Source organism: Setaria italica, chromosome I (assembly GCF_000263155.2).
Source record: "Setaria italica strain Yugu1 chromosome I, Setaria_italica_v2.0, whole genome shotgun sequence".
Classification (NCBI taxonomy): domain Eukaryota; kingdom Viridiplantae; phylum Streptophyta; class Magnoliopsida; order Poales; family Poaceae; genus Setaria; species Setaria italica.
Genome location: NC_028450.1, coordinates 10,538,427 through 10,554,955, shown reverse-complemented (window position 1 = coordinate 10,554,955; position 16,529 = coordinate 10,538,427). Strand labels below are relative to the sequence as shown.

General features: G+C 40.7%; 2 protein-coding genes across 6 annotated transcripts; both read left to right on the top strand.

Annotated features, from left to right (window-relative positions):
• The first annotated feature begins 4,891 nt into the window (after positions 1–4,891).
• LOC101755037 lies at positions 4,892–8,048 on the top strand. Its single transcript, XM_004952138.3, has 3 exons — positions 4,892–5,063; positions 5,185–5,303; positions 7,802–8,048. The coding sequence occupies exons 1-3, from the start codon at positions 4,951–4,953 to the stop codon at positions 7,819–7,821; spliced, it is 252 nt and encodes an 83-aa protein (XP_004952195.1). The 5' UTR covers positions 4,892–4,950; the 3' UTR covers positions 7,822–8,048.
• A 1,582-nt stretch (positions 8,049–9,630) lies between these two features.
• Positions 9,631–15,428, top strand: LOC101753839 (proteinaceous RNase P 1, chloroplastic/mitochondrial). 5 transcript variants are annotated; one of them, XM_012842595.3, is made up of 7 exons: positions 9,632–11,338; positions 11,853–11,942; positions 12,052–12,233; positions 12,821–12,941; positions 13,578–13,646; positions 14,474–14,681; positions 14,940–15,428. In XM_012842595.3, the coding sequence occupies exons 1-6, from the start codon at positions 9,710–9,712 to the stop codon at positions 14,576–14,578; spliced, it is 2,196 nt and encodes a 731-aa protein (XP_012698049.1). In that variant the 5' UTR covers positions 9,632–9,709; the 3' UTR covers positions 14,579–14,681; positions 14,940–15,428. The 5 variants fall into 5 exon arrangements, with proteins under 5 accessions (XP_022679294.1, XP_012698049.1, XP_012698057.1 ...); XM_022823559.1 differs by lacking the exon at positions 14,940–15,428 and having other exon boundaries at positions 9,631–11,338; positions 13,559–13,646; positions 14,474–14,603; XM_012842603.3 differs by lacking the exon at positions 11,853–11,942.
• Positions 15,429–16,529: the final 1,101 nt, after the last annotated feature.

The following is a 16,529-nucleotide window of genomic DNA, read 5'->3' as shown; positions in this document are numbered from 1 at the left end:
TTACCCAGTGACTGATCCAAGCCATCCACATGATAAGATGAAGCAACGGACAACTTCGGGCATAGTTTCGGCCGACCTATCCACTTTGGCCGACCTGGTCCTTGGCCTCCACGGAGCACAACCGCCTAACTGCATGTAAGAAATTGATGTCCAGGAGCTGTTCTCAGGCGTTGATCAGGTCGAGGCGGTGGATCCTAGGGTTGGCTGGCCTAGTCAGTTCGGCCAACCTAGGGACCCACCTCCAAATGCCTTTCCTCGATCCCTACAAGTACCCCCGTGCCTCCTAGGTGCTATAAATAGAGGGATTTCACAACACAACGAGAAGACACACCAGGAAGGAGCTCTCCACTACCATTCGCTACTTAGTAGAGTTAGGATAGTTTAGTTGGGAGTTATAGTCGAGTCGAGCTTCACCTCGGGGTTCTGGAGAAGTCTTCGAAAGTTCTGGTATAAGCTCTTATATGTTTCCCTTTATCCTTTTTAAGACTTGAGTTATTAATATAAGTTCAAGTTCTATCTTTCATTGAGTCAATTCATATTCAGCATCTACTTTATTCTAGTTGCAATATTTCTAGTTTAGACTATAGTGGGTTAGCTTTGGCTCTAGTTGATTTATCTTTAAAATCTCTCTTAGTGGGTTTCACGTCTGAGTCCAATTGTTGTGATTGGACAAGGAGGTTCCTTTGTAGGATTCCCGAAGGATATCTCAATGGCTAGTTGTAGGTGTGGAACATAGAACTATCTCTGACTTGATTTGCACCCAGTTCAACGGAATAGTTGTGGTAGCTGGCAGGTGGTGATAGCCCTATCCAGCCTACGTAGTCCACCATGTTAGTTCTAGACTGTACGACTTAGGGGGTAGGCGGTACCACTTCCCTTCTCATCCCTTTCTGCAAGGTAGTGGTGCCTTGGGCGCCCGAAGTTAAGAGAGTGAATTAGGATATGGATTCTTTAGCTGTTGTCATATCTAGTTTAGTCTCTATTAGAAGTTGACCCGATTGGATAGTTCATATTAGGAACCTAGTCTCGTCTCGTTCTCCTCCCAACTAGCTAGTCCGCTCTCTATCTTTATTTATCTTGGATCTCCTCTGTGTCACTATTATCACGCCTATCTATGTTTATCCCTGCTGACTTGTAGCTCGTTAAGTTGTGGTAACGCTCAAAAGATTTATTTACCGATCGTCTATGCCACTAGTGCTTCCCTGTGGAAAATATAAATGCGATACCTTGGAATACTCTCGGGTAAAATGCTACAGCGTGATTCTGTGCACTTGCAGAATTAATCTTGAATTAATCTTTAGGCCATAAGAAATACCAACGGACCTGCTAGTGATAGATTACCTAAATCATTTGTTCTCAAATCTTAGGAATATTGAACCAATGTCATCCTAGCATGTCTATTGTGCCACGAAGGATGATAAAAAGCCTCGACACCTAGCCGTCGCTCGCTAGTTGAAAACTATCGATGCCAATCACAAAGACTTCAATGGTGGAAAAATTAATATAAGGTTCACATTCAGTATTGATGGGATGAATTCTTATGGTGAAAGAAACACACATCACATGGCCAGTGTTCACCATGTATAACCTTCCTTCATGGTCCTTTCACAAGTAAAAGTATATTTTGCTACCCATTCTTATACATGGCTCCCTAAACCCTAAATTGATGTTTTTTTCTTGAGAATGTAATGGAAGATGTGGAGAAACTATGGAAGTATGGGGTCTAGATGTAGGATGAGCTCGGCAGGAGTGCTTTACACCAAGATCTATTATTTTTGTTATCATAAATAATTATCCCACAATGTGTTCCATATCTGGCAAGATCAAAGGAAACATGGGATGATGTGGAATATGCTTGGATGAACAACATGTGCGTTCCTCCATCTAGGATATAGGTTGTGGATATGTCATCCATGCATGACGTCCTAAGGCCGTGTGCTGCCGCGACACTCGATTGAGCCTACCATGCCGCGCCTCCATGTCATGCCAAAGCCCTCTTCTCTCGCACATGCTTTGTTGATGGCTTCCCCTGTCAATGGCGACACTAATTGAATGATTTCATGCCATTATTCATGGTGCTATGTACCACTATTTTCATGTCATTGATTTTTGAAGATTTTTTTTGCGACCTGATTTTTTAAGATATGTGTTTCACTATTTTTGGCTGAACTATTTGTGATGTTTGCATGATATTTGTCATTACAATGTTAATTTTTTTTGGAATTTTAGTTTAAATTTGGGTTTGAATATTGTTGATTTTATGCGATGTAAATATTCATTTTTGAATTATTGTGTTGTTAACTACCATAAATATAGAGTATATGCTGAAACAGAAAGGAAAAAGTAGGAGCTGATGCTAGAATTGGAGGCACGTTTGAGGGTCTCAAAAATAGGGGCAGAACTGCCTAGGTTTTGCTGGTTGCTGAGTAATGACTCCCTACAAGCCTCGCTAGATTGGAAATCAAATCATTCTAAAAAACACAACCAAACTTAGTTTTAGTTCCATGTGTACATAACATGACCTGTGCTAACATTCCAACAATTAATTCTTTTTATTAACCCAACATTCTCATTGTTCCGTTGAACATCCAAAGAATATTTAGCAAAAGTTATTAAATTTACTAGACATCTATGACGATGTCTTCGATAACCGAGCAAACTGCAAATAGAACCCTAACCAAATGATCCCTGCAATCTGACCACACCAAACTCCCAAACAAGAAAGCGCCATCTGCCTCACGGTGAACATCACCTTGAAAAGTGGCATCCTTTCTACCGTCCATGGTGAAGGTCATCAACTTCGGCTCCATCCACCGACACATGCATCCTCGGTCGGAGCTTCGACTGCGACTTACGAAGTGGCAGTAGCTATCTCAGCATTGGTGACCGTGCGTGACACCATAAAAAAGCCCTTGAGGTCCGGCACGACAATGGAGGGCGAGGTTCAGCTCATATAACTGCCCCATGTAGGACCGGCAGTCATCCTTGGGATCAAGCATGAAGCGGAAGAATTTGGTGTACTGGATTTGCTCTACTCGTACACCAGGGCAGGATCGCTAGCTCTCATAGAGTAAATGTTGTAAGGTTCTCTTCGACGATGTTGGTGTACTTTAGGATATTTATGTATAATGACATACATAGAATATTTAGGGTTATTTAGCCTAAGTTTTAATAATGACAGAGATGTGTGATTAGATGTAAAATTAAGAGTTACATTAGATTATCTCTTATAATGGTTTAAGTGGGTGATTTAGATGAAAGTTAGGGGTTTTTTAGATTATTTTCTGTAATGACAGAGGTTCTTAATTTAGATATAGGTTAAAGGTGTTACTTTAGACTATTTTATAATATAAAGGTACGTAATTTTTTTAGAAATATAATAGATCCAATCACTATGATGATTAAAGTCTACAAGATTGATCGATGGATGTATATTGTTTTTTTGGGAATTTTTAAGATCTAGTTATCTTTTATTTTCACATGAGAATTAACTGTCACGGTGGCACTAAACCCACAAATTACAACTACAACTAGGCCATGGGCCAACAACTTCCACTACTATGGTATATCATGCTGGGGTATTACATTTACCACATCTTAAAAGTTGATGCTTTTGGCACCTCACCACATATGCAGTAGACGCTTAGAACCACCGTCATGCACAGTCATGCCATATGCCTATCCACATGCAGATGCAACAAGGATTCATACTATGAATACCATATGTAACACCTAGTGTCCAAAATTTGCTTATGCCCAACTCCTCACGTGGAATGGGCTCGCATATGCATATCACCTATCTTATATTTTCATCCTCTCTTCGTGTAAAAGGGTTAACACCGATGTGCTATGTTCAGAGCGACAAGGATTATAAGTTACCTCTCACCCCCTAAACTTCAATTGTGTTACTAAACTCACAAAATACACCTGCAACTAGGCAATATGAGCCAACAACTTCCACTACTATAATATATTGTGTTGGATACTACATTTTTCGTCTTCAGTGAAGGCAAGTAAAAATAGCATGGCGGTCTACTCGCTTTAAATTTGTTATTTGAATTGCCTCCACTTAATTTTTAGTACCTCACACTAGTCACATAAATCTGAAAATTAACTTTATATTGAAGTATCTTTTTTTGAAGTATCTTTTTTTCTCGTGAGGCTTTACTCTTGAAGTTAAATTTAAAGTATATGAAATTCATGCATTGCAACCTTGCATTTGGGTTGTTATATGCATATGAAGAAACTGTAGCCAAATTGATGTGGTAAGTACGGGTACAGCTATGCACATTCAAATATAGCAAAGCAATATGGTTGCAGCCATCACCTCCTTCCTTGCGATGTGTGGATAGAATTAAGGTCATGCATTGCATTGCACCATTTGCAATGAAGCTTTTTCATGACATACTTGTTCATCATATTAATCGAAGTTATACACTATTACAACATGGTGCTTCCTTTTGTGATAATGATTCTTAAATTGCTACTCCCTCTCTTTAGTATTGTAGATCATTTTACATTTTCTAGATATATAGTTTTTCTATGTATCTAGACATAATATGGAGTATATATATGTAGGTGCATGCATGGAACATCTCATGGGCTAGATTAGTGGGGAGCAAGCACGTGGTAAGTTATAATTGGTGGGATATCTATTTAGTAGGCTGCTCCTTACAACTTATCGCGTGTGCGGTGATAGATAGACGTACCCTGTGTCCTGTGTTTTGGCATGACCAAAATTTAGCCCAACTCATTGGGTCACAAACCAAACATGTCGTAGATATTGGGCCGGAATTCGGCTCTAGTCCTGGGCCAACGTGGCCCAAAGCCACAGTGGCTGTAAAAGCCCAAAGTTCCAAAACCCCTCTTCGGCCACGGTGTAAAAGCCCATCCCATCCCCTTCCCTCTGCTGCCCTCCGCCGCAATTTGGTCCTCCGCACAACTACAGCAATGGCGGCCACCGCCGTCGCCGCCCGATCTAGGGCCTTAGCCCGCGCCGTCTCCTACTCCCTCCTCCACCGCAGCTGCCTCCCCGCCTCTCGCCGCGCCTCCTGCATCAACAGGTACGCGCCCTCCATCCTCCCCCACGCGTCGTCTCCTCTTCCCACATCTCCTTTTCTCGCGCTCACACTAGCTGTACGTAAAACGCGGCCGCCGTGCTTTGGTGTATGGTTGGCGTTGCAGGTTACCGCTTGTGTCCGATGGGTTGCTCTCCGCGCTGCCGCTCCACAGCGCTGTCGCGTCCGCGAGGCTGCAGTCGGCCATCGCGTCTGAGTCTCGGAGCTGGTGTCTCGTCCCCCAAGGTGCGGTTCTTCCTTACATGTTCTTGGAAGGACAGGATATGGTCCAATGGGTTGTCTAGGTTCGGTGAGGCTGGGAGCAGGGGTCGCTCGTTCCGGTGCTCTGACTTCTGCATGCTAAGTTGCTAACTGCAATCTGCTTGAAACTCGATATGTGTATATGTATGTTTGCAGTGTAGTTTCTGTGGATCCTAGCTAGTTTTAAGCGTGGTGGATTGGCTCTTTAGCCTAGTTAGTTGTTTGATTTGATTGGATATGAATATATGATCCTACTGTTCTGAAGGAATGTGGATTAGCAATGGACACTGTAACCGAAAGCACAATTTTCGCTGTTGAATTCCAGGGATGGAATCTTTTGCTCAATTTTGCCGTTTTGTATGTAACTGGCAATTTCGGGTGGTTATTCTTACTCATCTCTTGCATATTAGGTGTCTTTGCAAAAAATGTTGGCTCCCATTCTTTTCCTGACTATATTTAACTCGATAAGCTTGGCTTTGTTTTGTCTCTATTTAGGAATGGCAGAGTCTCTTTATGATTTTCATCTTTTCCAATGCATAACAAATTGATCACGTGTAAATTATACCCATTTGTTATACCTTGTGAAAACATTGTGGTACTTCGCTAGTGCTGACTGGTATGCATGGTGTCACAGATATCTTTGAGGTTCCTAGTGTACTGATTCAAGTGATTAACAAACAAAATGTAGCAAATAATTTAACTGCGTAGCATCTCTTCAGTGAACAATTTACCAGTGAAACCTTGTTTTCACTTATGCTTCAGTTGCTTTCTGTATCTCCAAACATCAACTTGGCACTGATTTTACCCTTTGCTTCAGCATTGATCTTGCTGATCAAATAGGCTAAAATAAGTTATACAAAAGGAATTTTTACATGCTAACTTTACTTGGTATCCTACGTACAGTAGCGTAATACCCTACGTCCTGTTTGGGGTGTTGTATATTGCGTCCTGCGCTTGGGTATTGTTTGGTGTTGAGGATTTGATCCTCTTTTGTGGTTCTATGAGGTCTTTGACTACCTATCTAGGGATTCATGCCCTCCTTTATATACTCAGGGGGTGGGATTACTAGTCGGTTACAAGGTAGGAGTCCTAGTATGATTACATGGTATGAGTCCTAGTATGATTACATGGTATGAGTCCTAGTAGGATTACAGGGGAATCCTAGTAGGAGTCATCTTCTTCCTTCCTTGCGGGTACTGCGGATCTATCCCCGACAAGTTGTGCTCGTCAGCTACCCTGATCTTTGCAATGTAGTTTCTTTGAGTTTTAAGCATTGTAGATTGGCTGTTTGGGCCAAGTTAGTTGTTTGATTTGATTGGATACGGTCCTGTTATTCTGATGGATGGTATGTTAGGATTTGCTACTGTAACTAAGTGCGCAAATTCTGGCTCTAAGATTGCAGGGGAGGCGGGATTTTTTTGCCGAATTTTTCTATTCTGTAGGCAACTGGTAATTTCAGATGGATATTTATGCGCATCTCTTGCATATTAGGACATTAGGTATCATCGTGTAAATGTTCATTTTCATGCTTTTCCTTGACTCCAGAATATATTCACTTCCATGCTTTTCCTGACTATTTTACTTAATAAGCTTGGTTTTGTTCTATTTCTATTTAGGAATGGCAGTCTTTGATGATTTTCATTTATCCTAAAGGAATACACTTATACACATGGGCTATGCACAAATGATGACCATTCATATATTATACCTTGTGAAAACGTTGTGCTACTTGTTTACTGATTTCTTTGCCTGGTGTTATAGATACCTTTGAGATTCCTGGCACTGATCTTGCATGCCTTGATGGGTTTGTAGATGTAGTGATTCAAGTGATTGGCAAACTAAATATAGCAAATGATTTAGTAGCATAGCATATCTTCAGTGAACTTCAAAATCTTGTTTCACTATTGTTTCTATCGCTTCCCCTAGTTCAATACATCACCTTGGCACTTCTGTTTTGATGCAGCATGGATCTCCATGATAAAATATGCTAAAACTAGGTTATCACTAAAAAAATGAGTTTATACACTGGCTTTCTTGGTACCCAGGGCCCCAACTCATGCAAACTACACTTCATTTTAATAAATAGCACAAATGAACTTGAGAGCAAAGAACTTCTGTAGAACTAATATAATGGCTGGACTATTAGTGAGAAATGATTGATATATGCTCTATATATGGATGGTCGTCTGAATGAAAGTGTAGATCAGGTCATTCGTTGCAGTGCTGTGATTATTTTATATAATGGTTCACAATACTTGAGTGATCCACTACCTTACCATGGAAACTATTAATTGTAAATTTATGCAATTTGCTTATGAAATTAGCTTTGACGTTTAAGTACAGTTACATGTTCCAGTTTTGTTCTCTTCCAGGATTGGTTAAATGATCGTTGTGCATGCTTTTGGGATTCCTTTGAGCTTTGATTTGCACTTAACACCTTACTGTAACAAAACTCACTTTAACTTGTTTCTTTCTCTTGGCAGGAAACTCCATGCCTTTATGATAGCAGTTCCACCCTTTTTGTAATGTGTCTGTCCAAATAATTTGGGGGCAATTATGTATTGTATTGTTAGATTTTTATTTCTTTCTGCTATTCGATTCCTAAAGAAATAACTCAAATCTATCTAGGATCTGCCGAATTCTCATTACGACCCTGTTCATATTGTGCTATACATATAACACATCATGCTAAAAGGAACTCCAATGTTAATTCCTGCCATTCTCTCTTCATTTCACCATTTCTGTTATAATAATTAATGGTTCTTTGCACATTGCTGTGCAAAATCCAGGACCCTGTTCTATGTGGCTTGTATAGGCCTGACTGCCTGAGCCTTAGTTCAACATGGGAATAAAGCCTCATCTAAAAAAGTACTCCAAAATTAAATAAAAATATGATTGCAGTAGTAAAATGGGCAATGTTGCTACTTACTACGTCCGAGTTCCGACTGAGTTATCACAGTTCAGACTTCACAGGGTGTTCTAGCAGCGTCACGAGGAAACACTGAAAGAGAGACGATATATGGGCACAAATACATTTTTTTTGTGAGGTTGTACATCATGTACATAATCCTCCCAATTTTTATGCGAAGTCATCAACCTGAAATTTTATTTGAAAATTTCCATATTATTTTTATTCTTTGAAATTTCTTACACATTTTCCTTACAAAAAGGAGCCCAATCCTTTTTCGATACAATGCTACAAAATGTCGTGCCTAATAAGTCAAAAAAGAAAAAAAATATATTGGCTTAATGCTCTTTCCATTTGGGCCAAAATGATTTGGCGAAACCTTAGCCCGTTGGGAACCGCGGTGCGGTGGAGAATCCTGGCGACCGCACGGCGCTGCCCCGCGAGAGGCCCTCACCCACCGCAGCTTGCCTATGATCAAAACGTGTAATCCGTCCCGCGGTGCGAGAAATCGGCCCGTTGACCTCTCCCTCACACTAGGGTTCTGCGCCAGCCCTCTCAGATCGCCGCCCTCTTCGAGGCCAAACGACTCCCCCATGGCAGATCGATGCAGGCTGCAGCCCGCAGGGAGCAGGCGCGGCGCGTCAGGCGGAGGCGGCGGTGCAACGCGACCTGCAGGGAGCAGTAGGGACGCGCCGGCGAAGCAGCAGGCGGGCAGCCAGCTAGAGCAAAGCAGGGCAACAGGGGCAGCAGCAGGGCAAAAGAGGTGGGCGGTCGGCCAGACCCAAGTAGAGCAGCAGAGGCAGCAGCAAAGTAGAGGCAGCAGTGGCTTTCGGTGATGAATTGTTGTAGTCCATCTTAGAGATGAACTAACGCCTCCTCTAATGTTGCATATAAGCTAGCTCATAGAATATTTTCTTATATCTTAATAGAAGAGAAAATAGCTATCTCTTGATCAAGAGATAGTCTCATACACGCACTTGTGAGAATAACGTGTGGGTTCGTTCATATCATGAGCTATGTGCTAAGAGCCAGATGGAAACGTTGTCTCCTAAAGTGTTAAAGCTAGGTACTACCTCGTACCATTGGAGGAGGCCTAATGGGTAGTATTTGAAATGGCATAAAACACTACTACTTGTTGTCTTGGCTAGTTCAATGACTTGGAACGTATTACTAATTATTTTATCAAAATTTGTATTTCGCTAACTTAAAAAATATTGTTAAAATCATCTTCTGCTCGTACTCATGAATCAAATAAGCTATCATCAGCTATGAAGGGATACATGTCATTTTACATTCAGAATAGATAATCAACCATAAATAACCAAGCTGCCAAACTCACAGCTTATTGACAGCTTATTCTCGGTAAATCTAGATTATCAGACTAATAAGCTCAGGGCCCTTATCTCCTGCTCGTCCCAGCTTCCTTTTAAACCTCACGCTCCACCCGCCTCGCTCCCGCACTCACGGCAGCTCTGCCACCGTCATGGCCTCCCTCTTCGCCACGCACTCTCTCCCCGCCCACCACCGCCACATCCTCTTCCCTGCATCCTCCTCGCCTCTCATCGGCTCCCACAGGTGCTTTGTGCCTCCACTGTCTTGCCGCGCCCGCGAGGTGCTCGACGTAATGCCCCGGAGAGACGGCGGCAGGCCTCCAAGAACCGAGGAAGGCAGAACAGGCTCAGCCGGAGTACGGCATGGCGCAAACGGAGGAACTGTGCGAGGAGACACCACGTCACGGGAGGCAGGCACGCCGCTGCAGCGGGAAGGGAGCCGTGGCGTGCCAAGGCCGTGGAAGAAAGGGGACAGGGTTGTGGGCGAAGAACGTCTGGACTGGGAGTCCCAAGAGAAGAATTGGAGGAGAGGCCCGATTCGGACTGGGGAGCAAGAATGGCAAAGGGATGGGAAACGGTGGACTAGAGGTGGAAATGGAATGTGGGAAAAAGAATCAGGAAATTCTGGAAATTCAAGAGATGTGGATAGAGGAAGTAGAAATGTGACCAAGAAAAAGATGAGAGTGAAGGGTGGTGAGCAGGGAGGCAAGCTGAGAGTTCTGCTGGACATGTGCTCGAAGAGAGGAGATGTGATGAGGGCAATCTCGCTGTTTGACTCTGCGATTGAGGACGGGATTAGATTGGGGCAGCACCACTACAATGTCCTCCTTTACCTGTGCTCTTCTGCTGCCCTTGGTTTTGTCCAACCAGCAAAGAGTGGCAACACTGCTAGTGGCATCACTAGTATTGGTCCTGCACAGAAACTTGATTCATCACCCAGTGGAAGCTTGGGGGGTTCAGAGGTAGATGATGCATCTGAAGGTCTCGTTCAAGATCAGGAGAAAGAAAAGGCAGAAATGTTGCCTTCAGGTGATTTGACTGTGCAAACAATTACCATACCAGTAGGAGATGAGCTCAGAGAATATGCACGTGCACGAGGGTTTGAGATATTTGAGAAGATGTGCGCAGAGAAAGAGAGAGTTCAAATGAGTGAGGCTGCTCTGACTGCAAAGGCACGTATGGCTTTGTCAATGGGTGATGGTGACATGGCTTTTGAGGTTGTCAAACAAATGAAAGACCTCGGTATAACTCCAAAGTTGCGGTCATATGGTCCTGCTTTGACTGCGTTTTGCAACAGTGGTAATGTTGAAAAAGCATTTGAAGTGGAAGCCCATATGTTGGAATGTGGAATCACACCGGAAGAAGCTGAGTTGAAGATGCTTCTCAGGGTTAGTGTGGTTGGGCGACGCGGAGACAAGGTGTATTATTTGCTGCATAAGTTTAGGGCTGCTGTCAGGCAGGTATCTCTTTCCACAGCTCAATTATTTGAGGCTTGGTTTAGGAGCCCAACAGCATCTAAAGTTGGGAAGAGAAAGTGGGATGCAGGTGTTATTTCGAAGGCTATTGAGAATAATGGAGGGGGTTGGCACGGGTTTGGTTGGCTAGGAAGAGGGAAATGGACTGTAACACGCTCGCACATCAACAAGAATGGTGCCTGCCTTGCTTGTGGAGAGAAGCTGACTATTATAGATCTTGACCCAAAAGAAACAGAAGATTTTGCCACATTTGTGTCAAAATTAGCTATCAAGAGAGAGAGAAACTCAAACTTTGAGAAATTCCAGGTGATCTACCTTGAACTTTGGTAATTTTGGTTTACCCCACATGAGTCAAACATATGAGTTTTACATGATACAGAACTGTTGAGGATATATAAAATCTTTCAACAACCATTGATTGGGGCAATAGGAATGTGAATACCCCAGATGAAAATTAAACGAATGTATTGATTTTGAGAGCATCCTCAGAACACTATTCAATAATAAAATGATAAAAATAACAGAACTACATTAATTCTGCATATAAGCTACAATGTCTAGATCCTACATTGTCGCAAACCTATCAGTGCTGCTATCTAAAAAACTAATTATTATCTTCATATCAGAAATAGTTTGACCTTTCACTGATAACATTAGGATTTTGTTAGGACTTTAATTGTGAACCTTACGCATCAGAAATAGGTATTCTGGATTGTTTCTTCGTAGCTCATAGCTCCTTTATGCAAGGTTATATTTGTACTTTCTTCATAACTCTCATTAGGCATCTATTTATCTTTTGGACCCTGTTTTCAATGTTCAGAAATGGCTTGAAAAGCACGGACCTTTTGAAGCAGTCGTGGATGCTGCCAATGTTGGCCTTTTTAGCCACAAACATCTTTCCTTGAATAAGGCATGCATATTGTGTTAAATCTTTCTTGTATATTCTTAATTTTTTCTTTCTTCTAGTTTTTAAAATCTCTCTATCTTTATTTTGCACTTGTCCTTGATTAACTGGACAGGTTAATGCTGTTGCTGATGCTATAAGGCAAAGGTTTGCGTCAAGAAAGTGGCCTTTGATAGTTTTACATAATAGGCATCTCACAGGAGAACGCATGAAAAAACCTGGTAATCACAAGTTGGTAGAGAAATGGAAGCAAGCGAATTCTATCTACGCAACCCCTAATGGATCAAATGATGATTGGTAAGATTTTGAGATATCTCTAGGAAGCTTTGCACCAACTATCCATTTGCATATTGAAGTTAACTTGAGAAAATTGTGTTACGGGTTAGTGGGTCACCAACTTGTTGCAATGCTTCAAGTAGCTCACGAGTAACTCTTTAAACTGCTGCTATGTTATATCGATACAATTTATCCCCACCATCCCAGTTAGTATCTTTTAGTCTGTAATCTAGCTTCGTCATATGAGGTGTCACACTTTTATGTCTTCAACAGTTTCACATTAGGAGTTCAATGACCTATTTGAACCATCACAGCAAGTTTAGTGGCCCAGTGGAATTTACTCAATTAATTCCATTATTTTCCTTTTAAAATATCAATTTATGTTTCTCAAAAAACTCAATTTTAAATTATATAGATGTATTGAACGGAATGAACTTGTTTATGATCAACTTGAAAAACTATTTATTTATTATCTGCTTCTGCAGAGTGGTTTTAGCAACTTGCTGCCATCCTTGGTTTTGCTTTCTATGTTATTGCTATCCTTGAATTATTCCTAAATGTATATGCTGCCCTGCTGCAGTAAATAACATTTCGGCCATATAGTTCAGGTACTGGCTATACGCTGCTATCAGATGCAAATGCTTGATCATTACCAATGATGAAATGAGAGACCACACATTTCAGATATTGGAAAAAGATTTCTTCCCCAAATGGAAGGAAAGGCATCAGGTGAGGATCATGTATTTGACAAAAGAGAAGGTTCTCATGATCTCATCTATGGAAGTTGAAGCTAATTCTACTATTGCTATATTCTACCACACTGTTGCCTTACACTGTTGGATGCTGATCTTGTGCATATAACAAGCTAATATTTGGGCAAAAACCGTTTTCATCTGAAAATTTAAACATGCTGAAGATGAAACTGAACACGGACAAAAGATTTTCCATATCGTGCATTGGTACATCACTAAGAAACTAGAAAGCAGACCGTAGTTAGTGCTTGTTCCTTTAGGATTTTGGGCCTTTTGAGGCCATGTACAGTTTTCCTTATTTCTTTCATATATTTATAATATATTTACCATAGTAGGGAGTTCCCCTACTGTTTCCGCTAAAAAAAAAAGTTAGCTAGAAAGCCATGAAATAGTATCTATTAGTTCTATATGTTTTGCAGAGTGTTTTAGATACAATTGGTATGATATTTGAGGACAAAACCAAAAAGAATAGTAGCACCTAATTTTTTTATAGGCATCATCTTTGTCCTGAACCATTGCTTGACTAACATAAATGCATATCATAAAATGAGTTGTCCATTGCTCAGCAAATCTGTATCTCACTACAATTTACAGCAGAGCATTTTCACAACAGGTACACTTCACCTATGATGAAAGCTCCGTCACATTTCGAATGCCACCTCCTTACTCAGTTGTAATTCAGGTTTGACTTTCGTGAAATAATATATCAGTTGTGGAGTATACCCATTTCAAGTCTTTCTTCTACTTGACTGGAAAACTAAGAATTTTTTCTAGTTGCTTAATTATAGTGTTTGAATATGTTCCATTGATTATGTAGGTTGTGTCTAGGTAGATTATGAACTGAGACACTTAATGAGGATTATGAATGATAAATGGTCTTGTTTTTTTCTCTATTAAGACAAAGATATGCAGCTCTCCTGCTTGTTCGAGAAAAAAAATAAATGGTCTTGTTAAATGGGGTTTTGAGGCAGTACAGCTGTAATATCTGCAGTTGAACAGAATGAAATCAATATGCTGGGTTATAGAATCAACTCTACTATGCAAGAACAGTTTGTTTCATAGATAGAAAGAATCTACTAACTGTATAAGGTTTTTTTCTTTGGCCTGCCGCCTCCTGGTCAGCTGTTTTCTCACTTAGTACACAACTTTTTTTTTTCTTTTGGTTCTGCAGTTGTACCCCACATCAGTCCTTGGCTCTTAAGAAAAGAAGAAAAAACATAATTTTCTCATTAATTGAGAGAAAAGGATAAATATTGTACCGCTTATTTTTTAGTGCATGTCATAACAAATCGATTAATAATATCGCTTACAGTTGTCCAAGAAATATAATGTACCGTCAATTATGTATCGGAATTGTATAGAGAATACAACTGTATTTTCAAATAAAATAGTGCAGTTGTGCAGATTTAAGTATTAAGATAATCTAAAACTTTTCGATCAGGTTCAGTTTCTTGTACTTTATGTGGACAGATTTTTTTGATTCTTCCATCTGTTCTCTTTGAAATTCAGGAATCTGAGAAAGGCCACTTGCATATCCCTATCTCAGAGGAAGGATTGCTAGAGAAGGACCGAACTTGGCTATGTGTTACGCGACGCAATTCACAGGAACGATAATCATGAAGATGGAGTTGATCCAAAACATTGATGTGATTAAAATCGAACTCAGATTGACATCCTTGTAAAGCTAAATGTTGACCATCGTTTTATGATCACTCTGGTCAGTATCTCATTTATCATCTCTTCATCAGTCTATGAAACGTTTTGAATGGCTAACTTGACAGTTACATAAGGTCAAATACAAACAGGGGAAAATTGTTTTTAGCTCCATAGTCAAAGTCTTAATCATGATTTGTAGATGCTCATGTTACAAAAAATTCAGTATTATATATCTATCATGTTATGCAGTTTGTGTTGGCTCTATGTTCTCTAATAAACCGGCATAACCTATAACCTGATTCCCTACTACTTGAAACAGGATCTATGCTAACAAGGCAGAGCATTTCCCGCTCTACAATTTTCCCCTGGCCCGGCTGATGAGAGGCTTTTCTGCAGTCAGGAAATGACCACAAGCTGTTGATATTTTGTTGCATACTTACATTGCTTCCATTGATGAAGTTTTACATCCTTATGACATCCATGGAGAAAGGAATAGTCCTTCTGGACATTTAGTCATTATGCTATTGTATCCTCTTGTTGCCCACATCCTCTTCATCCTATTATATGTAGTGAAAAATCTGATATGTTCTGGTTGGAGGATATTGCATCATTCAGTAACCCTGTTGGAGTCTTTCTTAGAACTGCAAAATGTAATGCATGTTGACAATGCCGTCCACATAGGCTTTTTAGTTGTGCCATCAGCAGTCCCCAGACTTATCTGAGAGTATCAGCAGCGGTCCCTAAACATGCCCAAGGGCATCATCTATGTCCATAAACTATTAATTTGCAGTTCCGTACTTCCATGTTAGTGGTCCAGTTGAGGTCTAATCTGGGTGCTGATGTGGATACTAACATGTCGTCCTATGAGGAAGAAGATGATGTTTGGGGATAATGTTTGGATTCTTTTCGTTGAATGGCATTCAAGGCCCCCCAGTGATTGCAGTGAAAAATTTGAGGTGGTTAAATCTGGGTGATGCTTTGAATTGAGTCTGGATATGCTGTGTTACCCTTTCCTTTTTGGGCGGGAGAGGATCTCAAATGCGTGTACTAACTTGTTGCATGGGAGCCACAGCACGATCAATGATTCCTTGAGAAATTTGCCGAGCAAACATCCCACGCGAATCCCACACGAGTACACGTCCACCTATCAACGGGAGCAATCTTGCCGATAAAACATACTCAATATATGCTGTTATGAATTTTAATTGCTGTGTCTGCATAATTATATATATGATCTTGTTATATAATAACTAGTTTTTGTCTATCAACAATTGGTATGCAAACATGTGGGAATAAAGTAGGAGGGAAAGCAAATGTGTTCTCTTTTCTTCTCTTATTTCAACCAGTACAAGCTGTCCTCTATATATAGCCATACATGGGAGTTTGAATCAGTAATGGAGTTACAAGAATTGAAGCTAGGAGTGTTACAACATTGAAATAGGAGGTTTGTAGCTTTGATGGTATAGGGGCTATGGACATCCACATAAATGAGTATTTCATAACACTCCCCCTTGGATGTCCATTAACTAGTGAATATACATGCCTCGTTAAAAACCTTGCCAAGGAAAAATCTAGTGGGAAAAAACCAAGGTCAAGGGAAAAAGAGTACACACATATTCACTCCCCCTCATTGCAATATCACTTAATATCTTTCAGCCGTCGCAGTCTAATACCATGTGTCAATTTCTTAAATATTGAAGTGGGGAGTGCCTTTGTGAATAAGTCTGCTAGATTTTCACTTGAACGAATTTGTTGGACTGCTATAGTACCATCCTTTTGAAGATCGTAAGTGAAGAAAAACTTTATCGAGATGTGTTTCACTCTATCTCCTTTTATATATCCATCTTTCAGTTGAGTTATGCAAGCCATATAATCTTCATGTATAACTGTTGGCACTTCTTTTTCTGAA

Coding starts and splice junctions, on each gene's coding strand:
- LOC101753839 (XM_012842595.3), top strand. CDS start 9,710: ATGGCCTCCCTCTTCGCCACGCACTCTCTCCCCGCCCACCACCGCCAC. Junction 11,339..11,852: donor CAAACTTTGAGAAATTCCAG/GTGATCTACCTT, acceptor TTCAATGTTCAG/AAATGGCTTGAAAAGCACGG. Junction 12,234..12,820: donor AATGGATCAAATGATGATTG/GTAAGATTTTGA, acceptor CATATAGTTCAG/GTACTGGCTATACGCTGCTA.
- LOC101755037 (XM_004952138.3), top strand. CDS start 4,951: ATGGCGGCCACCGCCGTCGCCGCCCGATCTAGGGCCTTAGCCCGCGCC. Junction 5,064..5,184: donor CGCGCCTCCTGCATCAACAG/GTACGCGCCCTC, acceptor TTGGCGTTGCAG/GTTACCGCTTGTGTCCGATG. Junction 5,304..7,801: donor CTGGTGTCTCGTCCCCCAAG/GTGCGGTTCTTC, acceptor TTCTCTTGGCAG/GAAACTCCATGCCTTTATGA.